At 42.3% G+C, this 24802-nt stretch overlaps 1 protein-coding gene and 1 long non-coding RNA gene across 16 annotated transcripts in view; one reads left to right on the top strand and one right to left on the bottom strand.

The window, feature by feature from the left end:
* Positions 1 to 24802, top strand: part of FMO4 (flavin containing dimethylaniline monoxygenase 4) — a 38996-nt gene that overhangs the window by 5756 nt on the left and 8438 nt on the right. For 2 of the 13 annotated variants that reach the window (XR_015143493.1, XR_015143494.1), the window contains exons 3-9: positions 4787 to 4975; positions 5600 to 5762; positions 19144 to 19286; positions 19498 to 19729; positions 20407 to 20606; positions 21747 to 22099; positions 24724 to 24793. Coding sequence is in view for 7 of the 13 variants with exons in the window: in XM_086344724.1 (XP_086200850.1) it covers positions 4787 to 4975; positions 5600 to 5762; positions 19144 to 19286; positions 20407 to 20606; positions 21747 to 22099; positions 24724 to 24793 (1118 nt within the window). In the remaining 6 variants the exon portion in view is untranslated. Of the gene's footprint in view, positions 1 to 4786; positions 4976 to 5599; positions 5763 to 12863; positions 13059 to 19143; positions 19287 to 19306; positions 19730 to 20406; positions 20633 to 21746; positions 22100 to 24723; positions 24794 to 24802 lie in introns of those variants that run through there. The other 11 variants (XR_015143491.1, XR_015143492.1, XM_086344724.1 and 8 more) reach the window with 7 other exon arrangements.
* The window catches only part of LOC147356703 (uncharacterized), a 61480-nt gene continuing 38917 nt past the window's right edge, over positions 2240 to 24802 (bottom strand). For 2 of the 3 annotated variants that reach the window (XR_015143498.1, XR_015143497.1), the window contains one exon: positions 2240 to 2533. This is a non-coding gene — a long non-coding RNA (uncharacterized LOC147356703). Of the gene's footprint in view, positions 2534 to 24137; positions 24186 to 24802 lie in introns of all 3 variants that reach the window. The other variant, XR_015143499.1, reaches the window with a different exon arrangement.

Below are 24802 nucleotides of genomic sequence, written 5' to 3'. Positions count from 1 at the left end.
GATGAGGGTTCGATCCCTGGGTCAGGGAAGATCCCCCAGAGAAGGAAATGGCAATCCACGCCAGTATTCTGCCTGGGAAATCCCATGGACAGAGGAGCCTGGTGGGCTGTAGTCCATGGGGTCTCAAAAGAGATGGACATGAGTGAACACACATGCATGGTGATCATTAAGGGAGCCGCTCATTGCAGCATCACAACTTTGTGTATGGTGTTGTGCTGACCCCACGCAGGACGCAGTCTGATAGGTGATGAACCTGGAGAATTGGCAGGGTAGGGGCAAGAGAATTTGGAGGAAAGAGGAAGAAAGAGTTAAGTCTGATACACAAACATAGGATTGAAAGTTATGATGATTTCTGCACCATGAACATTCTAAGACAAAGTAGCAGAGTATCACATTGGGTAAGCTGAATCTCATTGGTGAATGTGAAGCAGATGGCACCTTAAGAAGGACAGAAGTTGGCAGCAGGGGATGGATCCCCAACTCCAAGGCATTGTTCATGTCTTTTGGAAGAGAATTGGCAAGGAGAGGCAAGAATCCAGACCTTGTTAGGTCTAGGGGGTAGTTTTTACATTATCAGAAGAACAACAACCCAGGCACTATTTCTCTTAAGAGTGGAGTGTGCAGCCCAGGGTGTATGCTCAAGTTTCGGCCAGCCATTAGGTGACTTGAGCATCAGGAAGTAGGGCTGGAAATGACTAAATGTCACATGAGAGGTTGTTGCTGAGTCGTGAAAGACACTGGAGATTCTTGGCCTTCACAGGAGAGGAATTCAATCCAGGGCCAGTGATGAGGCTTGATTGCTCAGAGCTTTTGTGTGATAAAGTTTTATTAAAGTATAAAAGAGAGAGAAAGCTTCTGACATAGACATCAGAAGGGGGAAGAAAGAGTGCCCCCTGCTAGTCTTTAGCAGGAAGTTATATAGCTACTAGCAGGTTGCTAGTTAGAGAAAGGAAATGTCTCAAAAATCAGAGACTGGCACCAGGCCCCTTACCCACAACGTTCATTTTGAGATAACATTGGCACAAGGTGAGTTGTCCCAGGCCATAAAGTGATTGGCATGAATCTTGGAAGAAAGGCAAGCAAATACCTAGCAAATTCTAAGCAAATACATAGTCTCATTAACATAGCTTAAGAGAATATTTACATGAATAAAACATACTGGTTCTGAGCCTTAGGCAAACCTACTTGAAGAAAGACAGAGTCTAGGGTAAATATAGTTCATTAACATAACTTAAGAAAAATATTTCCATAAGAAAAACGCATTGGTTACCTCAAGGTTTGAAAAAAGTTGAGTTCAGGTGGAACCAGGTGTCGTCATGGCAACACAGAATTTTAAAGGAACTCTTTCAATTTTGTATAGAGAAAGGAAAAAAATCTGACTTGTGTAGTTTGTTTTCTCCTACCACTTAAGAGAGAGATAAAAGACGTTTGACATTTGCAGCCTATTTCCTCCATTTGGAGACCCCTAGCCTTCCTACCTGCTACCCTCTCACACATGCCTCTGGCCAGAATTGGTCCTGGTTACTGGGAATATCAGGGTCTTCAGTGGGAATAAAGGGATCTGCCCCTGGTAGGGTATAAGATGTCAAAAGATGGAGGCCCAAGTAGTAAGTGCTTCAGGGGGAAGAGAAGAGCAGCATTTGGCAGGAGCTCAGGGCTGGGGAGGTACTTCACACTGGTATGAATGAGGGAAGCTTGCATGGAGGAAGTGGCATTTGCCAGTCTTGGATGAATGGTGAAGAAAACAGAATAAGCAAATGTATGTAAATGATCACAACTCTAGGATTATAGTGTACTGTGCTGTGCTTAGTCATTCAGTCATGTCTGACTCTTTGTAACCCTATCGACTGTAGCCTGCCAGACTCCTCTGTCCATGGCGATTCTCCAGTCAAGAATACTGGAGTGGGTTGCCATGCCCTCCTCCAGGGGATCTTTCCAACCCAAGGATCAAACTCAGGTCTCCCGCATTGCAGGCAGATTCTTTACCACCAGGGAAAGAATTTTCTGAGCCATCAGGGAAACCCATAGTATACTGGGGAAAAAAAAAAAAATTTTTTTTTTCTGGTGTACTGTGGGCCTCATTAAGCCACCAAATGTCAGTATGGAAGAAAATATTCGGTCTGGTTTGTGTACTTTTCTGCTATTTGACCCTATTGTTGCAGGAAGGGGGACCCCTTCCAGGGCCCAAAACTGGGCTCTTGTCTAACACTCGGAAATGAATTGTCCAAGGAGACACATCTGCTGACAAAGCAAGAGATTTTATTGGGAAAGGGCACCCGGGTGGAGGGCTGTAGGGTAAGAGAACCCAGGAGAACAGCTCTGCCCCGTGGCTTGCAGTCTTGGGTTTTATGGTGATGGGGTTAGTTTCCAGGTGGTCTTTGGCCAATCACTCTAATTCAGAGTCTTTCCTGGTGGTGCACGCATCGCTCAGCCAAGATGGATGCTAGTGAGGATTCTTGGAAGTGGACGAATACACGGCGTCTCCTTTTGGGAGAAAGACTTCAGAAAGACTTGTAGCCAGGTAGCCAGTTGCCTAGTTTTATAAAAAGTAAGGTTGCAGTTACTAACTTCCAGCAGACATTGTTTTGAGAATGGTGGCATCCAAGCCTGACACGACTCAGCAACTAGGCAACTCTTCCATTTGGTGGTGGCTTATTAGTTCCGTATTCCTTATCAGGATCTCCTGTCATAAAACAACTCATGCAAATGGTTACTATGGTGCCTGGCCAGGGTGGGCAGTTTGAATCAGTGTGCTTCCACTAACACTATGGTTGGCTTGGTTTCCTTCTCCTATTATAAACTAATGATATAAACTAGTGATATAAACTAATTTTAGAAAGTAATATTGCTACTGTATAGCACACAGAACTCTACTCAATGTTCTGTAGTGACCTAAATGGGAAGGAAATCGAGAGAAGAGTGGGTGTATGTGTATATATGACTGATTCAGTTTGCTGTACAACAGAAACTGACACAACGTTGTAAAGCAACTATACTCCAATAAAAATAAATTTAAAAATAAAAAAATAATATTGAGTTAAACAAAAGAAAAAATACAGGACTTCCCTGGCAGTCCAATGATTCAGACTTCACACTTCCTCTGCAAGGGGCATGGGTTCATTCCCTGGTTGGGAAACTAAGATCCCATATGCCATGAGGCCAGGCCAAAAAAAAAAAGAAAAGAAAAAATATAAATTAAATATAATATCAATACTCCTGAGCACTAAATAAATTAACACTATTTAAATTTTGATGTAATTTCTTTCAGTCATACACATATTTTTTTCCAAAAATGCAATGGTAATATTCATTTCCATTCATTCAAGTATTTGTGATGTCCCTCTCCCAGGACACACAGGGAACAAGATAGACAGGGCCCCAACCCTCCTTAGAATCTAGTGGGAACAGAAACTGTAAACACATCATTGTAACACAGTGTCATCGATTCTGTGCTCAAAGTACAGGGTACTAGGTTGGGGCAGCAGGTACGATAGCTACCTTGTGAAGATCTATAGGGTTATGGAAGGCTTCTTAGAGAATGTGATAGCAAAGAAAGAGACTTGAAGAAGAAATAGAGATTAGCTTTGAACAAGTTCATTGGTGTCCTTAATACAGGTCTTTTCATTTTGTTTTTGGATGGCAAAGACCAAGATAAGACAAGGAGTTGAGGAGTCCAGGAGAAAACAGAGGCTGTCAGTGTGTGATGACCCCCTTCATGAAAATTGAGATGAGACAGAGAGAGACATGGTTGTAAGAGGATTTTGTTTTAGCCACACATTCCAGGAAACAAACTCACTCAGAAGGACAATGCAATAGTGGAGTGCAGTTTATTACACCGGCGGGCCCAAGGCAGAGTCTCCTCTTAGCCAAGGACCCCAACGAGTTTTTGTGAAAACCTTATATACCCTAAGTGTACGTGCCCAAACCCACCTCCCCAAATTCCCTGAAACTAGTCTGAACAAAGGAAAAGAAAGATACAATCAAAGTTAACCTGTGATTCGTATGCCTTAAGCCTAGGTAGTTAACAGTGGACAATTATCAATAGGCCTGTGGTCATAGCCCAGTAAGCATAATAGAATGTATGATTCTATTCAGTTACACAGATAATTAGGGTATTCTTTTAGGCATGGAGAGTCTAGGTATGAGCCCTGGGACTCTTCCTTCCGAGGGTTTGGTTTTCCGGTTGGTATATCGTTTCCATAGATACTGGGCATATAGCTCAAGTCCACAGTCCTGCCCAAGATGGAGTCCTGCCTTCAAGATGGAGTCCTGCCTTCAAGATGGAGCCTGTTCTATTTCCTCCTTCAATTTAAGTTGAAAGCGGGGGTTGTTTTGAAAATTTGAGTCTTCAGTATTTTAAGTGTGGATGAGAAAGAGTGGTTGAATATATACATAGACAATAACTAGAAAACTTTGTGAGGAATTCCTTAAGCAAAGGCAAGAAGAAGAGGCCCAGAACCTGAGAGGAGGGAGTAATCATGGCAAGGGAAGAAGGAGAAGATAAGGAAGATGGACCATGGGCCCACGTTCATGGAACTGTTTAAAGACAGTTAGTCCTGCAGAGCCCTGTTAAATGTTGTTAGCTTCTTTGTAGTTTGACGAAGATATTATATTTAACAATTCAACCCCACCAGTGATTTTTTATATCTATAGCAGGGGGATCCAATGCTAAATTTTCCAGAAACTCTTTGGAATGACATGTGGAATGCTAGCTGCTGGTGATCTCTGTTCTCTTCCTCCTATCCCCCTCAGCCCACCCCATCAAGTTAACTGTGCTTGTACACAGGAAACTTCTAAAGATGGGATGACTAGGGTCTACAAGTCATTAGTGACGAATGTCTGCAAAGAAATGTCATGTTACAGTGACTTCCCTTTCCAAGAAGATTATCCTAATTTCATGAACCATGAAAAATTTTGGAACTACCTCCAAGAGTTTGCTGAGCACTTTGACCTTCTGAAATACATTCAGTTTAAGGTAAGATGGCTTGGGTTATGGAAGGTTAATGAATAGGGGCTGGCCCATTCACCAATCTAATTCAAGTGGGATGCCTAAGAAAACTTCTTCTTAATTTTCTCTCTATACGAATAAGGCAGATAAAAATCCTGCTGTTCATGTTTTACTGAAGTCACTAAAATACTGAATTTCCTGGTTCTTTTTCTAAATCCAAAGTCTCATTCAGGATGAAATTTAGAATTTTTTTCAGAGGAAAGGAAAACTGGATTTTGTTCATGAAACCCATTGGAAAGAAATAATTAGAAGTCTGAGCCACAGAAATTATAATGGGTCAAAACTCATTTTCCTAAATTTTTCCAACATTCAATATTTTAACTCATCTTCTTCTCACCAGAAATAAAAACTGAATGTTTCTTCCTTGCAGTGAAATCACTCGGATGTTTTGGGTCCTAATCTTTATGACCACTTTTGAGACTTTGCACAAGTTATTTAACTTCTCAAGGGAGAAGATAAACCAATATTGAAAGGCCTTCTAACATGAGACTTACTAGACCCACTTGAAATAACAAACACGGTTACCATACAGTCATTGCATGAAGTCCCGAGATGACTGGTGGAAAACGAGTGTCTGTCTTTTGCTTTCAGACCACCGTGTGCAGCGTAACAAAGCATCCTGACTTCTCTGAAACTGGTCAATGGGATGTTGTCACAGAGACAGAGGGGAGGCAGGACACAGCTGTCTTTGATGCTGTCATGGTTTGCACTGGACATTTCCTGAATCCCCGTTTACCTCTGGAGTCATTTCCTGGTGAGTCATTTCTACATGAAACCATGCCTGCTCTTCCAGGTTCTATGGGAAGTTACTGATTTGTAATTGGAAAAACTTTCTCATGATTCTAGACAACTTTATGTTTACCCTCAGAAATAATATGTACCAAATAACTTTGAAAGACTGAAGTACTATACAGGTGTCAGGGTTTTTTATGTACTTATAAATATAAATGCTGATGTTATCATTTAAGTTTTATCATGCCTATCTGATTCAAGTTTAGTGATCACATAGGGCTCAAAACCATCAGATCTGTCATGAAAAAGGATAGGATTTGAATTTTATCATTAAATTACAGGTCATTTGAATCAGAAGTGAACTGAAATTCAATAACTTAAAAGAAGTGACAGTATAAGGAAATTTGAGAGAATTTTTTTTAGGAACTAGCCCAGAAATGATACATATAAAGAAATATTGTCACCCTTCAAGATAGTCATTTCAGACTTCCCAAGTGGTCCAGTGGTTGGGAATCTGCCTGCCAAAGCAGGGGAAGGGATTTGATCCCTGCTCCAGGAATAGCCCATGTGCTGCAGGGCAACTAAAAGCCCACACACCACAACTACTGAAGCCCATCCATCTAGAGCCCAGGCTCCGCAACACGTGAAGCCACTGCAATGAGAAGCCTGCGCACTGCATCTAGATAGAAGATAGTACACTCTCACCGCAACTAGAGAAAGCCCACCTGCAGCAGTGAAGACCCAGCACAGCCAAAAATAAAAGTAATTAATTTTTTAAAAAATCATCACAATAATAATCCATCCACCTCCTAAACTATCCACACAAAGCAGTTCTAGAAATTCCCCTTTGTAAATGCTTTTGATTCAATAGCACATTCTTTTTAATATACTCACAATTGGCAAAACTCCATCTTTTGAGGTCAAATGAGGATTACTAAAATGTAGTAAAACTACTCTTCTTCTGTTACTTATAAGTGGCCCTAAAGGCAGTGGAGTATGAATTTTTTAAACTTCTCTGAGGAATGAAAAGAACTTTTAGGAAAGGAAGATGTAAAGAACAAAGTTTGCCAGCCTTAGCCAATAAAATATGAAATAAATCTGATGAACATAATCTCAAATTAACAAGATATTCTATTTTTTTAAATATTTTAGGGGTCAAGGGAGACTTCAATATATAATTTTGCAAAGAAGCAATGTTGTAAATGGTGGGCCAGCTTCAGGCTTGCTGTTAATCTAAGGGCTAAACAGACAATCACCTGGTGCTAAAGGAATATATAACTGACTCATAACAATGTTTCTATGGGGAAAACTTTAATGACCTCAGAGAGGTAGGGGAGGAATTATTATAAGAGAAATATTGAGGCCCCCCTCTATTTTGCCCTAAAACCCAGTATTGGCAAAGGAAAAAACTCACACATACAGATTTTAGAGACTTATCCTGAGGGGGGTTTTGGTTTATGACCAGACTTTAGAAGAGTCTGTTACATGGGACAGCAAGAAAGATAATCCCAATTTCCTCCATGTTTCCAGAGTGAGGTACCTTGGTGAGTGGATATGGTGTAAGGTTTCTGGGAAGTTCCAGTTTGCCGAGTCAGACACAACTCAGCGACCAAACAATGACAACAATGGTTCCCTGCAGACAATGGCCCTGGATAAGTAGCATTTAGCATAATGGTTATGAACAAAGTTCTGGATCCAGACCCTGGTGCTCTTTGCATAATCTTGGATAAACATAACCTGCCTAAGCCTCAGCAAAGTGGAAATACAAATTCCTATTTCAGAATATTGATAAGGATTAAATGTGAAATACTATGAAATATAGCCCCAAAGGAAAAAATAACCCAAAATATTGCACATAGTTGGTGAACGGCAGGCAGAAACAGAATGTAAATCTATTTCCTGTATGAAGATTCTATGATTTGACACTGATACAACAGGGCCTCCTCATACTTGGGCTAGACCAATACAACCATGAGACCCTAAAATCTAATAAATAATTTTGGCTCCTTCTTGGGTCCTTCAAAACATTATATGACAAACATGATTGTTTCCCAGAACATTGGCTTGCTTTATTACTGTTGTTGCTTTTGTTTTATATATTTTAAAATACCAAAGGGGAAAAAAGGGGGTGGGATGAATTGGGAGATTAAAATGGACATATATACACTATTGATACTATATATTAAATAGATAACTAATGAGAACCTACTGCATAGCTCAGGGAACCCTCCTCTTTCTCTATGCTCTGTGGTGACTTAAATGGGAAGGAAATCCAAAAAGGAGGGGTATATGTACATGTTTAGCCGATTTGGGTTTCCCAGGTGACACTAGCAGTAAAGAACCCGCCTGCAAGTGCAGGAGACGTAAGAGACATGGGTTCTATCCCTGGGTCAGGAAGATCCCCGGAGGAAGGCATGGCAACCCACTCCAGTATTCTTGCCTGGGAAGTTCCATGGACAGAGGAGCCTAGCGGGCTACAGTTCATGGGGCAACTGAGCGACTTTCACATGACATGACATAGCTGATTCACTTTGCTGTAATGTAGAAACTAACAACATTGTAAAGCAACTATACTCCAATAAAAATCTTTACAAACAAAATTTAAAAATAAAACAGTATAACACAGAGCCCACAATAAACTCTCTGTAAACAACAGCTACTACTTTTATGAATCATGACCTTTTTTGTAAGTTATTATCCACTATCTGAAAATTGCTTGAAAGAAACCTGTGATTCCCCAGATTAAGAAGTGTTTCTCCCTCTTAGTTAAGTTATAACCCTGGCCTCAGTTATAACCTCAGAGAGCTGAATCCTCCCAGAGCCCACACAGGAATCACAGGACAGGGAGCACAAAGTCCAGTTCTGCAGGTCACCACTCATCATTCTTCTCTTTCCCACACTCAGAAGTTGTGTAAGAGTGACTCTTTAAATACTAGTTACAGATTAATGATCACAAATGCCTAGTTATACTTAATCAAGTATTAACAAATGTCATCGAACTTTGTCAGTGGTGTACATGGACTTCAAATGCCTGGTCTTCCTTCTCCTAAGGTAGTAGCTAAGCATTTTCTAACACATAACATTAGGGGGATAAGTATAAGATGAATAAACCACAGTAGCAAAGTACTCCAGAGATATTTGGTGACAAGGCAAACCAAGCCTTACACCCCTGGGCAGACCCCCTTTTTCTGAATTAGTAGTTTTGATTTACCAAATAGATTCCTTTGGAGGGAAGGGCAATGCATTATTGACATAATCATTGATTTAGAATTACCTATGCATGCTACACTTTTTCTTGGGTGCCCTACTCAAATAGGCAGTTATGGAGACTCTATTATTTGAAAAGCATTGTGTTAGGTACATACAAAATCTATGAACCAAGGTCGAGCCTTCAGCAAGCTTCTCTCCAGCCAAACCCCAGAAAATGGATTGAAGCCCCACTCCCTAATGCATTTGGGGCACAGGCTTTTCCCTCTTCTTGAAACTCTCTAGTGCTTCCCTTTTCAAATTCCTAATCATCCTTCTAATGGCATTCTTTGGAAAAAAAAATTCACCTCCTCCAGGATGCCTGCCCTGGTTCAGTCCAGGCTGATGCCCCATTGGAGCCATTATAACACCTCCTGTTCTGTGAAGCAGTATAGTAGCATGCTTGTCAGCCGAGCTCCAGGGGCAGATGACTCCAGGGGCCTGACTTCTCCAGGCACTGCTACTTACTGTATGGCCTTGAGCAAGTTGCTTAACCTCTGTGTCTTTTTCTCAGCATTAGTAAAACTGAATCATAATATTGTTCACCTTGTAGGGTTGTTGTGAGGTTTAAATTAATTAACATATATAAAGTCCTTAGCAGAGTGTCTGGGACTTGCTAGTAAGGGCTGAGTAAATGTTAGTTGCTGCTGCTGCTGCTAAGTCACTTCAGTCGTGTCCAACTCTGTGCGATCCCAGAGATGGCAGCCTGTTAGTTAGCTATTGTCTGTTTACCTATTTCTCGCTCAAGGATGAAGTCCTTGAGCTTAGAGACTGCCTTTTATCCTCATATCTCCTAAGCCTAAAACAGGAAACAGTGCCTTGAGTTGTACAACGTTGAAAGTAAAGGTCGTGTAAGGTACAGTTATTAACCAATTGTGTTTTGTCTCGTAATATGCCTGCAGGACTCATCTGTGGGGCTTGTCCTTCTCCCGCCCTTGGTTGCAATTGCAGGCCATTCCCACCAATTTTATGCTCACTCTCAAATAATAAAAAGTCCTCTGTCATCTTTTTTTTTTTTTTTTTGTCTTTGCCACACAGCATGCAGAATCTTAGTTCCTTAACCAGGGGCAGGGATCAAACCCATGCCCCCTGTTGTGGAAGCACAGAGTCCTAACCACTGGACCTCCAGGGATTTCCCCCAACTTCTCATTTTTATAACTGAAATATTCTATGTTGTGTAATAGTAAAAACTTGCAGTTACCTGTAATGGTGAGAGATTTCTCCCCTTCCTCAGCCGGTGCCTGCTTTGTGCTGACTGTGGCCATAGGAAAAAGATAGTGTACTTGGCTACTCTCTTCCTCTGACTGTTCCCCTCTGTTCCTCTCTGACTCTCTTCCTCCTGCAAGTCCTTTGCCCACCTGCTCCAGTCTCTGGCACTTCCAGAATTGAAGTCAGGGGAAGGACATGAAGAAGTACAGGGGCAGGAAAGTTTTTTATTGACCGGCACCAATGAGGTGCTAGTTCTCTCAGGCCTCGGGGGTGTTTAAGATCCATGCTTTGTGGGGTTCTCTCCAAGGCTCTGCTCCAGAGACTAGCCAGCCCCACTACTAGGGATCTCTCAGTGCAGCCCCTGTTAATAGACCAAGCACTCTGGGGCTGCCCAGTTGACAAGTCCTTCAACCCTAGCTCCTCCCCAGGTCATCTGTATACAAACTAGGTTAAGGTTTCATTGCCAGTCCAGATGGCTACCAGGTGCAAAGTCCCTTTAAACTGTCATCAGACAGGCTCTCTCCTACATAGCTTCGTCTGGTCCACAGGAAACATGCATTCCACACTGTCAGCAGTTAAATGAAAAACTTGCTACTAGCAAGTTTTTCCACCACCCCTTGCAGGCAATTGCTGTCACAACCTGTCAAACGTAGGCCACACACCATTCTCTGTGCTCCATAGATTCCAAGGGTCGAGGTCACACAGGGGTCTCCCGGAAGCCCCTCAAATCTGGCTTCATGTCAAGGGGACCAAAAACGTAACAGCGCTTTAAATCCTTTACTGAAAGTCTCCTGTTTCCAACCTCTGGCCACTTCGACTCAATCCTTGAAAGTGAGTAAGGGGCTAAGGATGACAGAACTGGTCTGCATACACCTTTGCAAATTCTGCCTAGCTGGTTTAGCAGGGCCCTAGAAATGTGGCAACTATTGCATTTAGTTTTCAGCTTTGGGGTCCTCAGCAGGCAAAGACTCCCAATTAAAATACTGTGTTTTATATAGTAGCTCTTCAATAAATGTAATTGAGTAAATGAATGAATCAGTGACTGGAGATTGATAAGGTGAGACAGTTTTCATCTTTTTACATGAAAATTGCAAAAGTACTTGAAGTATTAGGGTGAGAGGCTGAGGAGTTCTCTAAAGTGCAGAGCCCCCCTTTCTGATTGTCATCTTACCGATCAGTGGGTCTGAAGGTCGCTGGCCCCATAGCTCTTGTTCCCTCTGCCACCTCTCATAATTTCCATTGTTGCATCTGTGACCACTGACCCTTTATAGCTGGTCCCCAAGAAGGGTCCTCCTGCCTGATGTTGCTTGGAGCCTAGAGACCAAATTCGGTTCAGAAGCACAGGAGGCTTTACTCTTTGATTGGAGAATGGAGAGGAGTGCCATCTGGCTGTAGAGAATAGCTCTCCTGGAACGATCGTGGGCGGGGCTGCTTTGTAGCGTTCTGTAGCGGGGAGGGGGCGGAGTTCTCGCCAGACAGGTGCAGGCGTGATGTTCAGCTCCAGCTCCAGATTGCAGGGCAGAGCAGCGTTCCCGCAGGAGGCCCACCACCGCCAACATTTCGAATTCAGTGACGTCCACACACTTCTGCATACACCCCGGTGCTGAGGAATCTGTACAGTTTAGGAGTGTGTTAGTCACTCGGTCGTGTCCAACTCTGTGTGACCCTCTGGACTGTAGCCCACCAGGCTCCTCCGGCCATGGGATTCTCCAGGCAGGAATACTGGAGTGGGGTGCCATGCCCTCCTCCAGGAGATCTTCCAGACCCAGGGATGGAACCGGGGTCTCCCACATTGCAGGCAGATTCTTTACTGTCTGAGCCACTGGGGAAACCCTTTTCATACTAGGAGCTCAGGTCTAAAGGGCCAGGTGTGAGGCCTCTGCATGTGGCACCCTGTGAGCAAGTGACACTAGACTGAGCATAAAGGAGAAGAAAACAAGATTAGACTTTATCACCCAGAATGGGTTCTGCCAACCACACATCCCTCCTCTGTCTTTTGTCCTGTTCCTCATCCTTGAGGGGTATTAGGGGCTCAGGTCTGTCTTCTGTGATTCCGTTCAGTTCAGTTCAGTCACTCAGTCGTGTCCGACTCTCTGCGACCCCATGAATCACAGCACGCCAGGCCTCCCTGTCCATCACCATCTCCCAGAGTTCACTCAAACTCGTGTCCATCGAGTTGGTGATGCCATCCAGCCATCTCATCCTCTGTTGTCCCCTTCTCCTCCTGCCCCCAATCCCTCCCAGCATCAGAGTCTTTTCCAATGAGTCAACTCTTCACATGAGGTGGCCAAAGTACTGGAGTTTCAGCTTTAGCATCATTCCTTCCAAAGAACACCCAGAGATCTCCTTTAGGATGGACTGGTTGGATCTCCTTGCAGTCCAAGGGACTCTCAAGAGTCTTCTCCAACACCACAGTTCAAAACCATCAATTCTTCGACACTCAGCCTTCTTCACAGTCCAACTCTCACATCCATACATGACCACTGGAAAAACCATAGCCTTGACTAGACAGACCTTTGTTGGCAAAGTAATGTCTCTGCTTTTGAATATGCTATCTAGGTTGGTCATAACTTTCCTTTCAAGGAGTAAGCATCTTTTAATTTCATGGCTGCAGTCACCATCTGCAGTGATTTTGAAGCCCAAAAAAATTGCTTCCTGTTAATTCCAGGCATCCCCACAACCCGGAGTGGAGGACCAGAGCATCTTCCCAGCTGCCTTTAGATGTGTTGATGGTCACCAGGCTTCAACCCTAACTGTTCGCATCACTGAGTGACAGTTTGTCTAACCTTTTGGAGACAGAGGACACCAGACAATTTAACATACAAGGCCCAAGTATTAGCAAGAGCAAATCTTTCCTAAAAATGCAAGTATCTAGGTCTTTTGCCTGTAGGCAAGCATCCCCCAATGTGGAGGCTCACTGCTGTTGCCTGTTTTCCTGGCCACACTTTGTTGTTTTTGGGAAGAGAAGCTTCAGGTCAGAGAGGTTCAATTGAGTAGTCGGGGGCGGCGGGGGGGGGTTGTTGCCCTGGGGTGTCCTTCCACAGGTTGGGGCTCAGGAACTTCTTCACTCAAGGGTGATGTGCCCACGGGGTAAACCCTGCAACTTCAGGGTAGAGTGTGGGTGTTAGGATCACCAAGTGGGGTCTCTTCCACTTAGAACTGAGCTGGTCTTCCAGGTTTTTAGGTGCACCCAGTCTCTTAACCAAAATGGGTAGAGAGCAAGGACAGGGGGTGGGGTAATCACTTGGTTACCTACCTGGAGGGCATACTAGAGTTGTTCCATTTCAAGTTAAGGTTTCCCTTCTTTGGGGCGGGGGTGGAGTGGGGTGGGTGGTCAGTGGGGTAGTGGGTGGGTCTACCACACATGAGTTCAAATGCGCTTAACTCTAACTTATCCCTTGGGGCTAACCACATAGGGCGTGGGCAATTGGAAGCTACCTAATCCAGTTTTCTTGAGCTTCCTGACACAGCTTGGCTAAGGCCCATTTCAAGCTCTGTTTAGATCTTTCTACCCTCTCCAACAATTAAGGCCTCCGAGCTAAAAGCAGGATCTGCCCATGGCACTCATTATCCCTTTCATCATTTGAGACACAGTACTGGATCATTATTGCTTAGAAAGGACCCTGGGAGCCCAAACCTAGGAATTATTTCTGTTAATAATGCTTCTGTGTGTGTATGCTCAGTTGTTCAGTCATATCTGACTCTTTGCAGGCCCAGGGACTGAAGCCTGCCAGGCTCTTCTGTCCATGGAATTTTCCAGATAAGAATACTGGAGCGGGTTGCCATTTCCTACTCCAGGGGACCTTCCTGACCCAGTGATTGAACCCACGTCTCTTGCCTCCTGCATTGGCAGGGGGATTCTTTACCACTAGTGCCACCTGGGGAGCCCTAATAATGCTTCTATCCACCCAGAAAAAGAGTCTGCTTGCACCAAGAGATACCTGAAATTGCTGGGTACTTTCGCCATGGCAGTGAAATCAGCTTGCCAGTCTTCCCCAGGATATGTTCCTCTGGTCTGAACAGGCCTGATCTGGGGACCTCTGAGAGGTCTGGTGTTGGGGTTGTTCATTGTGCAGATGGGGCAGGTCTCAACTATCTGACTGATTATACTTCTCGTGCCAGAAGTAACCATGAACTCAGAGAACCAATTATATACCCAGAGTGAGTTCCTTGATGAGCCCCCCTGAAGGTTGACAAGCTGCAGTTTGGGAAAAGAACTATTGCCTGTGTTCATTACCTAGCTACCCATGGCCTCCTAGATCTCTAGTGAATCCCCATTTCCAGGTGTGTCTAATTCTTCCTTTGTGCAGACTGAGGAATAATTGGATGGATCTGGCCTTTGAGGTATGGGGATGTGGGGGGATAGTTGCCAGGTTATTGGTTCTGGGGCCGCCCTTTGGGCAATTGCACTCGTCTTGTTGTTTCCCTTTATTGCCTCTGCATTCTTCTCTTGGTGACCTCTACAGTGAACCACTGCCACGTTTTTTGGAAGCTATACTGCTTCAATATGCTTAAGCCATTTTCACCTGTTTATTCTCTGCAGCAGACATGCCTCTTTCCTTCCAAATAGCCCCATGCGTGTAGAATGGCGTACACATCCTGGGATTCTGTGTGAACATCAAAGATCTTCCCCATCCCAAAGGCTCCAGCAAGGCCTTTTTAACAGAAGTCCCTGGGGTAGGCTTCTCGCCTCTAAGACATAGGCCTGGGAGGTCTCTGCTCATCCTGCCAGGCTTTTTCCTTCTCTCATAAAACTGCTCCTGTCCATGAATCATTCCTCTTTGGCATGTGGGAGAGGCTCATTTCTTAGGTCAGGACAACTGGAATAGATCATGTCTTCTATATAATAATGCTCCAGGGGCCCTGTTTCTGTGGGTAGCAGGATTTAGCCTGTCAGTTTTTTATGGAAACCACTGGATTGTCTAAAAGCATAGCCTGAACTTGAATTGACTTTCTGGGGACTAGCCAAAGTCTAAATCTGGTATGGAGTTCATATAGTGATCAGCTGACCAAATGTTAACTTCTCAGCTTCCTTTAGCCAGGTTGTAGTAGCTGCCACTGCTGGGAGGCAAGAAAGCCACCTCTTAGCAGTTTGATCTAATTGTTTAGAGATATAAGCAACCACCTGAGTAAGGGGTCCCCAGTTTTTGAGCAAATACCCCAAAGATGATTCCCTTTATCTTATGAATGTAAAGGTCAAAGAGTTTAGCTAAATTTTAGAAAGCCAGAACAGGGGCCTGAAGTAATTGCATTTTCAGTTCTTGAAAGGTCTTTTTACATTCTGAATTGCATTAAAAAAAAATCATCCTTTCTTTTTAATTTTTCATAGAGTCCCAGCTATTAGACCACAGTTAGGAATCCAGACATGGCAAAACCCAGCCATCCCCAGACAAACACCTAAGCTGTCTTCTAGTTTTAGGAGGGGCGAGGCTGCCAATGCTTTCTACACTTCTCTTACCTTCTGTAGGAATGAAGCCTAGGTAGGTCACCCTAGTGTGTGGTATTTGAGCCTTTTTCTTGGATACCTTATATCTTTTATTCCCCAGATGGTTCAAGGTGGTTACAGTATTTTTATCAAAGGCCTCCTCAGTAGGGCTGACGATCAGAATTTTGTCTACATTGGAGGAGGCTTGGTGTAGATCTTTTAGGTCTTTAGTTAAAGTCCATCCAAAGATGGTGGAGGAATTTTTGACCCTTTAAGGCAGGACTGCCTAGCAGTATTATTGTTTTCAATACATGTAAAGCATCTTTTAAATCTGATACAGAATTCCAGGTCCCGGGGGACAGTATAATAACCAGCAGTGTGTAGTATTAAAGACTACTAGATGTATATCCTCCGTGGCTTCACTGATTACCCTGAGAGTCCTGTAACATATGTTATTTTCCATTGGGTGTCTTTATGAGGAGAATGGAGGTATTATATGCTGCTATAAATGTTCTAATAAGGCCCTGGACAGTTAGGCCATGTGACAGGGCAGTACGGAACAAGACTTCCCAATGGAGGGGGTTCTGTTTTCTATTTGGCCATTTATATACACATTTTAGATGGATTATCATGAAACTGGCTCCTGCAACTTATCCTACCCATCCCTGGGCTCAGACCTCAGATTTACTTCAAGGAGATTAACTTGCTCTGTCTGGGAAAGTTTGTCATCAGTCATTATTAACATTATTATCTTGTGCCCTTTGTCTAAGGGGACACCAATCTCCAATTTGTTTCCCATTAGGTGTATAGTAGCCCCCAATTTATTAAGATATCCCTTCCTGGCAGGAGTATGGGGTGTGTGGGAACACACATGAAGGAGTGGCTGAGCCTATGTTTGCCCACTTTACACTCTGATGGTCCTATGAATATCCATTCGTGAGCCTTTACTGACAGCCCCATAATTCTACATGTCTTGTGACTGAGTGTTCCTGATTTGATGTTCAGAACTGAGTAGGTAGAACCAGTGTCAACTAAGAATTTGACAGGCTTTCTCCCTCTGTCGAATGTCCACTGGGGCTCCTGGGGTCAGCTGGAGTGCCAGCTTAGCAGCTCCCTGCCCCCAACATTCTTTTGTCTGACATTCCCTTCCCATGACTCAAGATAAGTGGTAGTATAGATTTGGAGGCACTACCTGTAGCACCTGAAGGAATGCCAAAGATTTTCTGTTGACTCTTGATTGATTTCCCTAATCTTATTCCAATGCACAGGTTTCTTTCCTACAGAAACACTCCTGAGTCAGGGGGTGATACCCAGAAAGTTCCAGTTCTGCAGAATGCACCCTAATGAGCTATCCTTCCATATGGCAGACATTTGGTTCCCCATAACTTAGATGTTCTGTTTTGGGTTTGTTTCAAACTATCAAGGGGAGCAGTTGAAGTGATTTGCTGGCACACAAATTCCACATGATTTGACATAAAAAGACTACAACTACTACTAAGACTTCCAGTTCAGGAAATTTGGAACCAGCACCCAACTGTTAATGGATTCCTCAAAAGACTAAAATGCGAGGTGTCAAAATGGCATGGACTCCAATCTAACTGGGGGTTAGACTGACCCTTTTGAGTCAGTCCCCAATAATATTCCTGCCCCAAATCATTCAAGCCAATAAGAACGAGACCAAGTTAGATCAAAAGCAAAAGTAAGTTTTATTCTCTCATCAGAGAATGGAGATGTGTGAGACTGTGCTCTCAAGAACATCTTTCCCCAACAGGCCTGCTTTATAGGTACCTCATCAGTAGGAAAGAGTGTGGAGTTCTTAAGGTCAGGCCCAGCCATGCTGCCCATGGCTCCAGATCGTGGTGCCAGGTGCAGCATCTCTGCCCATGGTACCCTGCCACCATCTCGAATTGAGGCATCCTGCACAGTACTTCTGCACATGTTCTGCTGAGCTAAAGGATGAGGCACAGCCTTTTCACACTAGGAATTCTAGTCTGAAATGCTGGGTACAAGGCCTCTGCACAGGATATCATATAATCAAGTGAAACTAGACTAAGTACAAAGGAAAAGAAAAAGGTTAGACTTTATTACTCAGATTCTACTTGTATTTCTTGGGAATTGTTAATGGACTTTGCCAGTGACAGCCACCACTGTAAATAGCTCTGCTTCCACTGTTACTACAATTCTTAGTTTTCTATGAACCCACAATTCATGTCTGTTATAGATGCCAATAAGATAACTACCAAAAAAAAAAAAGATCAAGAGAAGAAATATTTGGTAGCCCTTTTCATATACAGTATATAAATATCATAATAGTGATACTTCTATTGACAGTGTTTGGAGCTTGAAAGATCAGTGAGAAATACAAATATAAATAACAAAAGAACAAAGAATAAATAAGCATGCTGCTGCTGCTGCTAAGTTGCTTCAGTCGTGTCCGACTCTGTGCAACCCCATAGACGGCAGCCCACCAGGCTTCCCCGTCCCTGGGATTCTCCAGGCAAGAACACTGGAGTGGGTTGCCATTGCCTTCTCCAGTACATGAAAGTGAAAAGTGAAAGTGAAGTCGCTCAGTCGTGTCCGACTTTTTGCGACCCCGTGGACTGCAGCCCACCAGGCTCCTCCGTCCATGGGATTTTCTAGGCAAAAGTACTGGAGTGGGGTGCCATTGCCTTCTCCGATAAATAAGCATACATTATAATAAAACAGTAAGTGTATGCGTGCATGTTCAGTTGTGTTCAACTCTTTGCAACGCCGGGAACTGTAGCATACCAGCTCCTCTTTCCATGAGATTTCCCAGGCAAGAATACTGGAGTGGGTTGCCATTTCTTCTCCAGGGATCTTTCCAACCCAGGGACTGCACCCAAGCTGGAAGGTGGATTCTTTACCACTGAGCCACCCAGAAAGCTCAATAAGTATGTGATAAAACACAAAGTAAAATAAGTGCTAAGTAACAAGCCTAAATAACAAGAATAATTATTTACATGAAAACATGCTACAAAATTTCTTTTTGCAAAAAAGGAGTTTTAATTCAATCTGTAAATATGTTATTAATGTATTCATAAATCAATTCTGACAGAATATACTGATGGGTAAAATAAAGCATCAACAATTTATTGGGTTGTCCAGTAAGTTTGTTTGGGTTTTTCCATACAATCATACAGAAAAACCCAAATGAACTTGGCCAACCCAATGCTTCTTGTCTAGGATGTTCAGGGTCATGCATGAGATGTTTCTTATTATCATCTACAGTAAGCTTGATTTCCCTAAGTAATTGCTTTCAAATGGGACACACAGAAATATTTAAGTTCTCCTATGTTTTTAACAAGACATGTTGTACTATACCAATATCTGGGCTTACAGTATCCAGTGGGCTAGCAGATGGTATACTGATTCTACTTCCTGCAACTGGCAGCAGAAGCAAAGGGCTGCCATGTTTCTGAGACGTCCCTTTTCCCAAAGATCCTATGCCTGCCAATTAAAGGAGTTTTAACTCTAGATATTTCTGATCCCTCCTTCCCCTCAGGAATCCATAAGTTTAAAGGCCAGATCCTACACAGCCAAGAGTACAAGATCCCAGCAGGCTTTCAGGACAAACGCGTCTTAGTGATCGGTCTTGGAAACACCGGAGGAGACATTGCAGTGGAGCTCAGTCGAACCGCAGCTCAGGTACACCATCTCTGAATCTGCACTCCCACCCCTAGCATCACTTCTGGCGTCCGGAAGGTGGTATTCAAGGGTATAAAACAAACTGGCCAAAATATGTGGAAATTATGTGGAACTGCTGAATTCCACATTTGCTAAATTATGTGGGAACAGAGTAAATGGGAAAAGAAAACCTTGAAAATCCATAAAGCCTTTCGTGATGCATGCGTTACAGAACTGCACCATCTCCAAGAAGGATCGAGGAGAACTGTATGGATGCCAAACCACTAGGCATTTTTCAGAGGAGCTCCTGGAACAAGGTCAAAGGGGCAAATTGCTCCGCCCACACCAACTGTCTTTCTTTTACACACTCTCAGTATTCCGGAAAAACTCCCACATACAGAGAAAGGGGAGTTTGGTTTCTGAACATCTCTTCAATTAGGAGCAGATTTATACTTTGTTTTGAGGTAAAAGCACCTCTTACTTTGCCCAAGATGTATACATAATGATTTTAGAAATCCCAAGCATAGGTTCACCAATTAGAAATCTACTCCACTTTATCATAAGTTATAGGACAATGATTAGATATGGAAATAGTAGATTTTTATTTAATTCAGCTAATATTGCTATCTCAAAACTCACTTGAAATTCCATGTTATTTATGTAAAAAATTGCCAGATAAACAGCATGTATCTACTATTCTTTAAACATGATGAGAATATTTAACTGATACATAGATTAGTCAAAGTGATTTATGAAAACAATGACAGCGGTTGGAATAACTAGTCATTTGTAGGTAGTGTTAGTCACTCAGTCATGTCCTACTCTTTGCAACCCCATGGACTGTAGACCACCAGGCTCTTTTGTCCATGGAATTCTCCAGGCAAGAACACTGGAGCAGGCTGCCATTCCCTTCTCCAGGGTATCTGCCTGACCCAGGGATCTAACCTGGGTCTCCTGCATTGCTGGCAGATTCTTTACCAACTGAGCCACCAGGGAAGCCCAGTCATTTGTAGATCTGTGTACAAATTCACTAGTCCTCTGTTGTTATAAGACTAGAATGTTATAAAACCATTTGAAATATATTGAAGAAAAATACTACAAAATGATGTACATGTATTTAGCCTTCTTGCCTTGTTTTTAGGTACTTCTCAGTACTAGAACTGGTACCTGGGTTATCAACCGCTCTTCAGATGGGGGCTACCCACTTAATATGATGGTTACAAGAAGACACCATAATTTTATTGCACAAGTTCTGCCCTCCTGTATTCTGAAGTGGATTCAAGAGAGGCACCTCAATAAAAGATTTGACCATGCGAATTACGGACTAAATATTACTAAGGGGTATTTAATTATATTTTTAATTAATGGTAAAGTTATTTAATCAATATTTCTCATTCTCTTTAATTCAGAACTTAAAATGTTCAATAATTGTGACTTTGCCTTTGTTTATCCTTTTCTAAGCTTATTTTCTTAAGACAATGTCCATCAGTACCACAGAAGGTCTTGAATTAGGAGTATTCTCTGTCTGGTAGCAGACTAGTAAATGAAGAAAATGAAGGATGGAAACTTTATTTCCATCCTTATTTCCAGTTTGAAAATCAGGATTAAATTGGCCTTGAGTGTTCTCAGGTTGGCTACCATTCACAAGTAAATGAGAGCACCAGTGAGTACAGATGGCCAGTTCTCACTGACCTTTAATAAATGTCCACACTGGCTGAATGATTAGAGGTATGAATTGCCAAAAGGAATTCCTAGAATTATATATATTAATATACATCTGTATAGACCTACACATTGGCAAGGAAAAAGAAAACCTTGGCAATGCATATAAAGTTGTGATTTTTATTAAATGCTTGACCCAAATAATTTTTTCTTTGGTAAGATGGCTTTCACTTATAGAAAAAAATGAATAACAATGAATGATTCAATATATAAATTTTATAGACATCATGTCTGCTGCAATTAGGTAGAATGATGCTCATAATGAAAATATGAAAATGTTCATAATGAAAATATGTTCACTATGAAAATCCATTAGTAAATAGATATAATTTTTTTAATTCAAAAAGTTTTTTGCAATTTCCTCTTTGCCAAATGTCAATCTTTTGAGGGTTGGGTGATGTGAGATCCAAAACTGATTATCAAATGGATTGTCATATACTTGATCCTGACATTGCTCCAGAAATTAATTCCAAGAGAGAGAGAATTTTAAACCCCACAGGAAAAAATAGGTTTAGTCAATTTCTACATGCCTTCTACTGGGAGCAGGAAAACAAAACTTGTTATAGAAACAGCAAATGACAACTTGAGAACTGACACTTGCTGTCAAGTGACAACTTAAGAACAGACAACTTTGAATTAGACATTGGTCAATTTACTCCCTTGACTTGGCAGATAATTATTTTGAACTGACTAAATAAATCATTTGCTAGTGTCTCATAAATATAGCTACAGTGAATAATTTTCTCCTCTGTGTCAAAGGAAAAAACCAAAAAAGATTGTGAATGATGAGCTGCCAACCTGTATCCTCTGTGGGACAGTCACTATTAAAACCAGCGTGAAGGAGTTTACAGAAACCTCTGCTGTCTTTGAAGACGGGACAGTGGAAGAAAACATCGATGTTGTGATCTTCAGTACAGGATACACATATTCTTTTCCCTTTTTTGAAGAGCCTCTCAAAACCCTTTGTACAAAGAAGATATTCCTATATAAGCTGGTCTTTCCCTCAAACCTAGAGAAGACAACATTAGCTATGATTGGCTTCATCAGCCTTACAGGATCCATCTTAGCAGGCACAGAGCTCCAAGCGCGATGGGCCACAAGAATATTCAAAGGTACCTGGACTCCACTTAAAGCCCAATGTGAACAACTGAGTCTTGAAATCAGTCCCTTGAAATTTATCTAAAATCCAACAAATGTGAGCTAAAGTACCATAAAATATCCCAAAAAAATTTAATGAAGAATTAATTTTGTATGTGACTGTGCTTGTATCACTAATGTGAGTGGAAAAAGAGGATTTGACTCTGTGGATAGGATAAATCTGGAGAACAGAATAATCACACTTCTCAGAGTAGCTGAGGAAGTACTCAGGATCCCATTTTATTCTGCTGTCGTCGAATCAAATCTAGTCTAGTCTATTTACTCCTGTCTTTCCATTTATCACTAGCAGTAGAGTTTTATATTGCCTCTTAAGAAATATATTGAGAGTAATATACCCTGTGAATAAAGTTGGGGTCTCAGAAGATAGTGACTTTTAAGAAATGCCCATAAAAACTGTAGACACTGGGCACTAACGGCTGTCAGTTATCACTGTCAGAACACAGGCGACAGAGTCAGGGTTGCCAGAGTCCAACCCCAGTCCAATCCCAACTCACAAGCTTTGCAAGAACCTCTTTAAATCTCAGCCCCTTTGTTAAAATGGGAATAATAAAACCTCTTTCATAAGGGTTTTGTAAAATGAATAATGTCTACAAAGCAGTTAACACAGTACTTGGCACAGAGTAAATGCTCATTAACTGATAGCTGTCATTCTTACTTTTCCTATTGTTATCACACCTCTCCAGGGCAAGTTTTAGATTCGTAAGCATTGTAAAGAATTGGGTTTGTATTATTACATTTGTAAAAATATAAACAATAATCACAGTTGAGCCAATAATTTGTCCTTTAGCAGAATTCTGCCCTTAATAATAAAAATCACCAACAATTTATAAATACCATATAATACAGTATCAAGTAGTACTGACTTCTCTCACGCTGCACAAATGTAGTGTATATCAACTATATTTTAAAATGTTCTCCTAAATTGACAGACATGGTATTTTAATGGGGTGGTGGGGGGAGGTGGAGTGAAGGGAGGAGAAAGTGATTAGGAATCTCATTTATTTGTATTACACAAAAAATTCCATGGCCTTTTATTAAACTATCCAAATGTTTATTTAAGGCAAATTAAAGTGCTTTTATGGCATTTTCCAATTATATTAAAAACACAGAAGACTCTTAAGTACCTGGGTTTTTTGGGGGCGGGGATTTTTTTTTTTAATTGGAGAATAATTGTTTTACAATGTTGTGTTGGTTCCGCCATACAACACTATGAGTCAGCCATAAGTATACGTATATTCTCTCCCTCTTGAGCCTCCCTCCCACCCCCCCAACCCCATCCCACCCCTCTAGGTTGTCACAGAGCACCAAGATGAGTGCCAGTTTCCACTAGCAAATTCCCACTAGCAATCTACATTTTACATATGGTAATATATGTTTCAGTGCTATTCTCTCAATTCGTCCCACCCTCTTCCCCTGCTGTGTCCACAGCTCCGTTCTCTATGTGTCCCTATTCCTACTCCAAAAATAGTTTCATCGGTACCATTTTTCTAGATTCCATATATATGACTTAATATATGATATTTGTTTCTCTCTTTCTGACTTACTTCACTCTGTATAACAGGTTTCAGGTTCATCCACCTGGGTTGGGATGACCCCCTGGAGGAAGGCATGGCAATCCACTCCACTATTCTTGCCTGGAGAATCCTATGGATAGAGGAGCCTGGTGGGCTACAGTCCAAGGGTCACAAGAGTCAGACATGACTGAAGCAACTTAGCATGCACACATGCACCTCACTAGAACTGATGCAAAGTCATTCCTTTTCATGGCTGAGTAATATTCCATTGTATATATGTACCACAACTTCTGTATCCATTCATCTGCCAATGGACATCTAGTTTGCTTCCATGTCCTAGCTATGGTAAATAGTGCTGCAGTGAACATTGGGGTACATGGGTACATGTGTCTTTTTGAATTATATTACCTGGGTTTTTAAAGTATTTTATAATGAGCTCAAAAATGCTTATGAGAATGATAAAGCTGACAAAACAAACCTTGATTAGACCACACCACAGTAGTGACTTCATGCATCTCCAGAGACCCTGCAAGAGACCAGGTACCACCAAGTTAAGTCTTTACAGCTTTATACAGGATACAATGATCCCAGTGGCAAGTACACTCCAGGGCTAAGTCAGAGCTTTCTCATGTAGATTCATAAGTACCCAGGTTAAGTGAGTTCAGAGAGGGATTTTACCTCCAGAAAATTATCCTCTGTGCTCTATTCCCATTCTGTACTGTGTGCTGTGCTAAGTCGCTCAGTCGTGTCTGACTCTTTGTGACCCTGGGGACTATAGCCTGCTAGGCTCCTCTGTCCATGAAGTTCTCCAGGCAAGAATACCAGAGTGGGTTGCCATGCCTTCCTCCAGGGAATCTTCCGACCCAGGGATCAAACCCACATCTCTTGCGGCTCCTGCATTGCAAGCAGATTCTTTACCACCTTGGGAAAGCCCCAATCCTATTCTAACCTTCTGCAATCACATGTTCTGAGGTCGGAGCAGTGGGAGGCCAGAAATGAGGGGGAAGAGAACTCAAAGGAAGAACCACATGTGACTTTGGTTATGTTTCTGGCTTTTCTCACAGGACTCTGTAAGATACCACCATCTCAAAAACTGATGGCTGAGGCTATGAAGAAGGAGCAGCTCATAGAAAGGTATGAAAT

The sequence above is a fragment of the Bos grunniens genome, chromosome 16, assembly GCF_055505025.1.
Source record: "Bos grunniens cultivar Pamir isolate PY7600 chromosome 16, Bosgru_T2T1.0, whole genome shotgun sequence".
In the NCBI taxonomy this organism is placed as follows: domain Eukaryota; kingdom Metazoa; phylum Chordata; class Mammalia; order Artiodactyla; family Bovidae; genus Bos; species Bos grunniens.
Note: the sequence above shows the minus strand (reverse complement) of the source record. Positions and strands in the feature narration are given on the sequence as shown.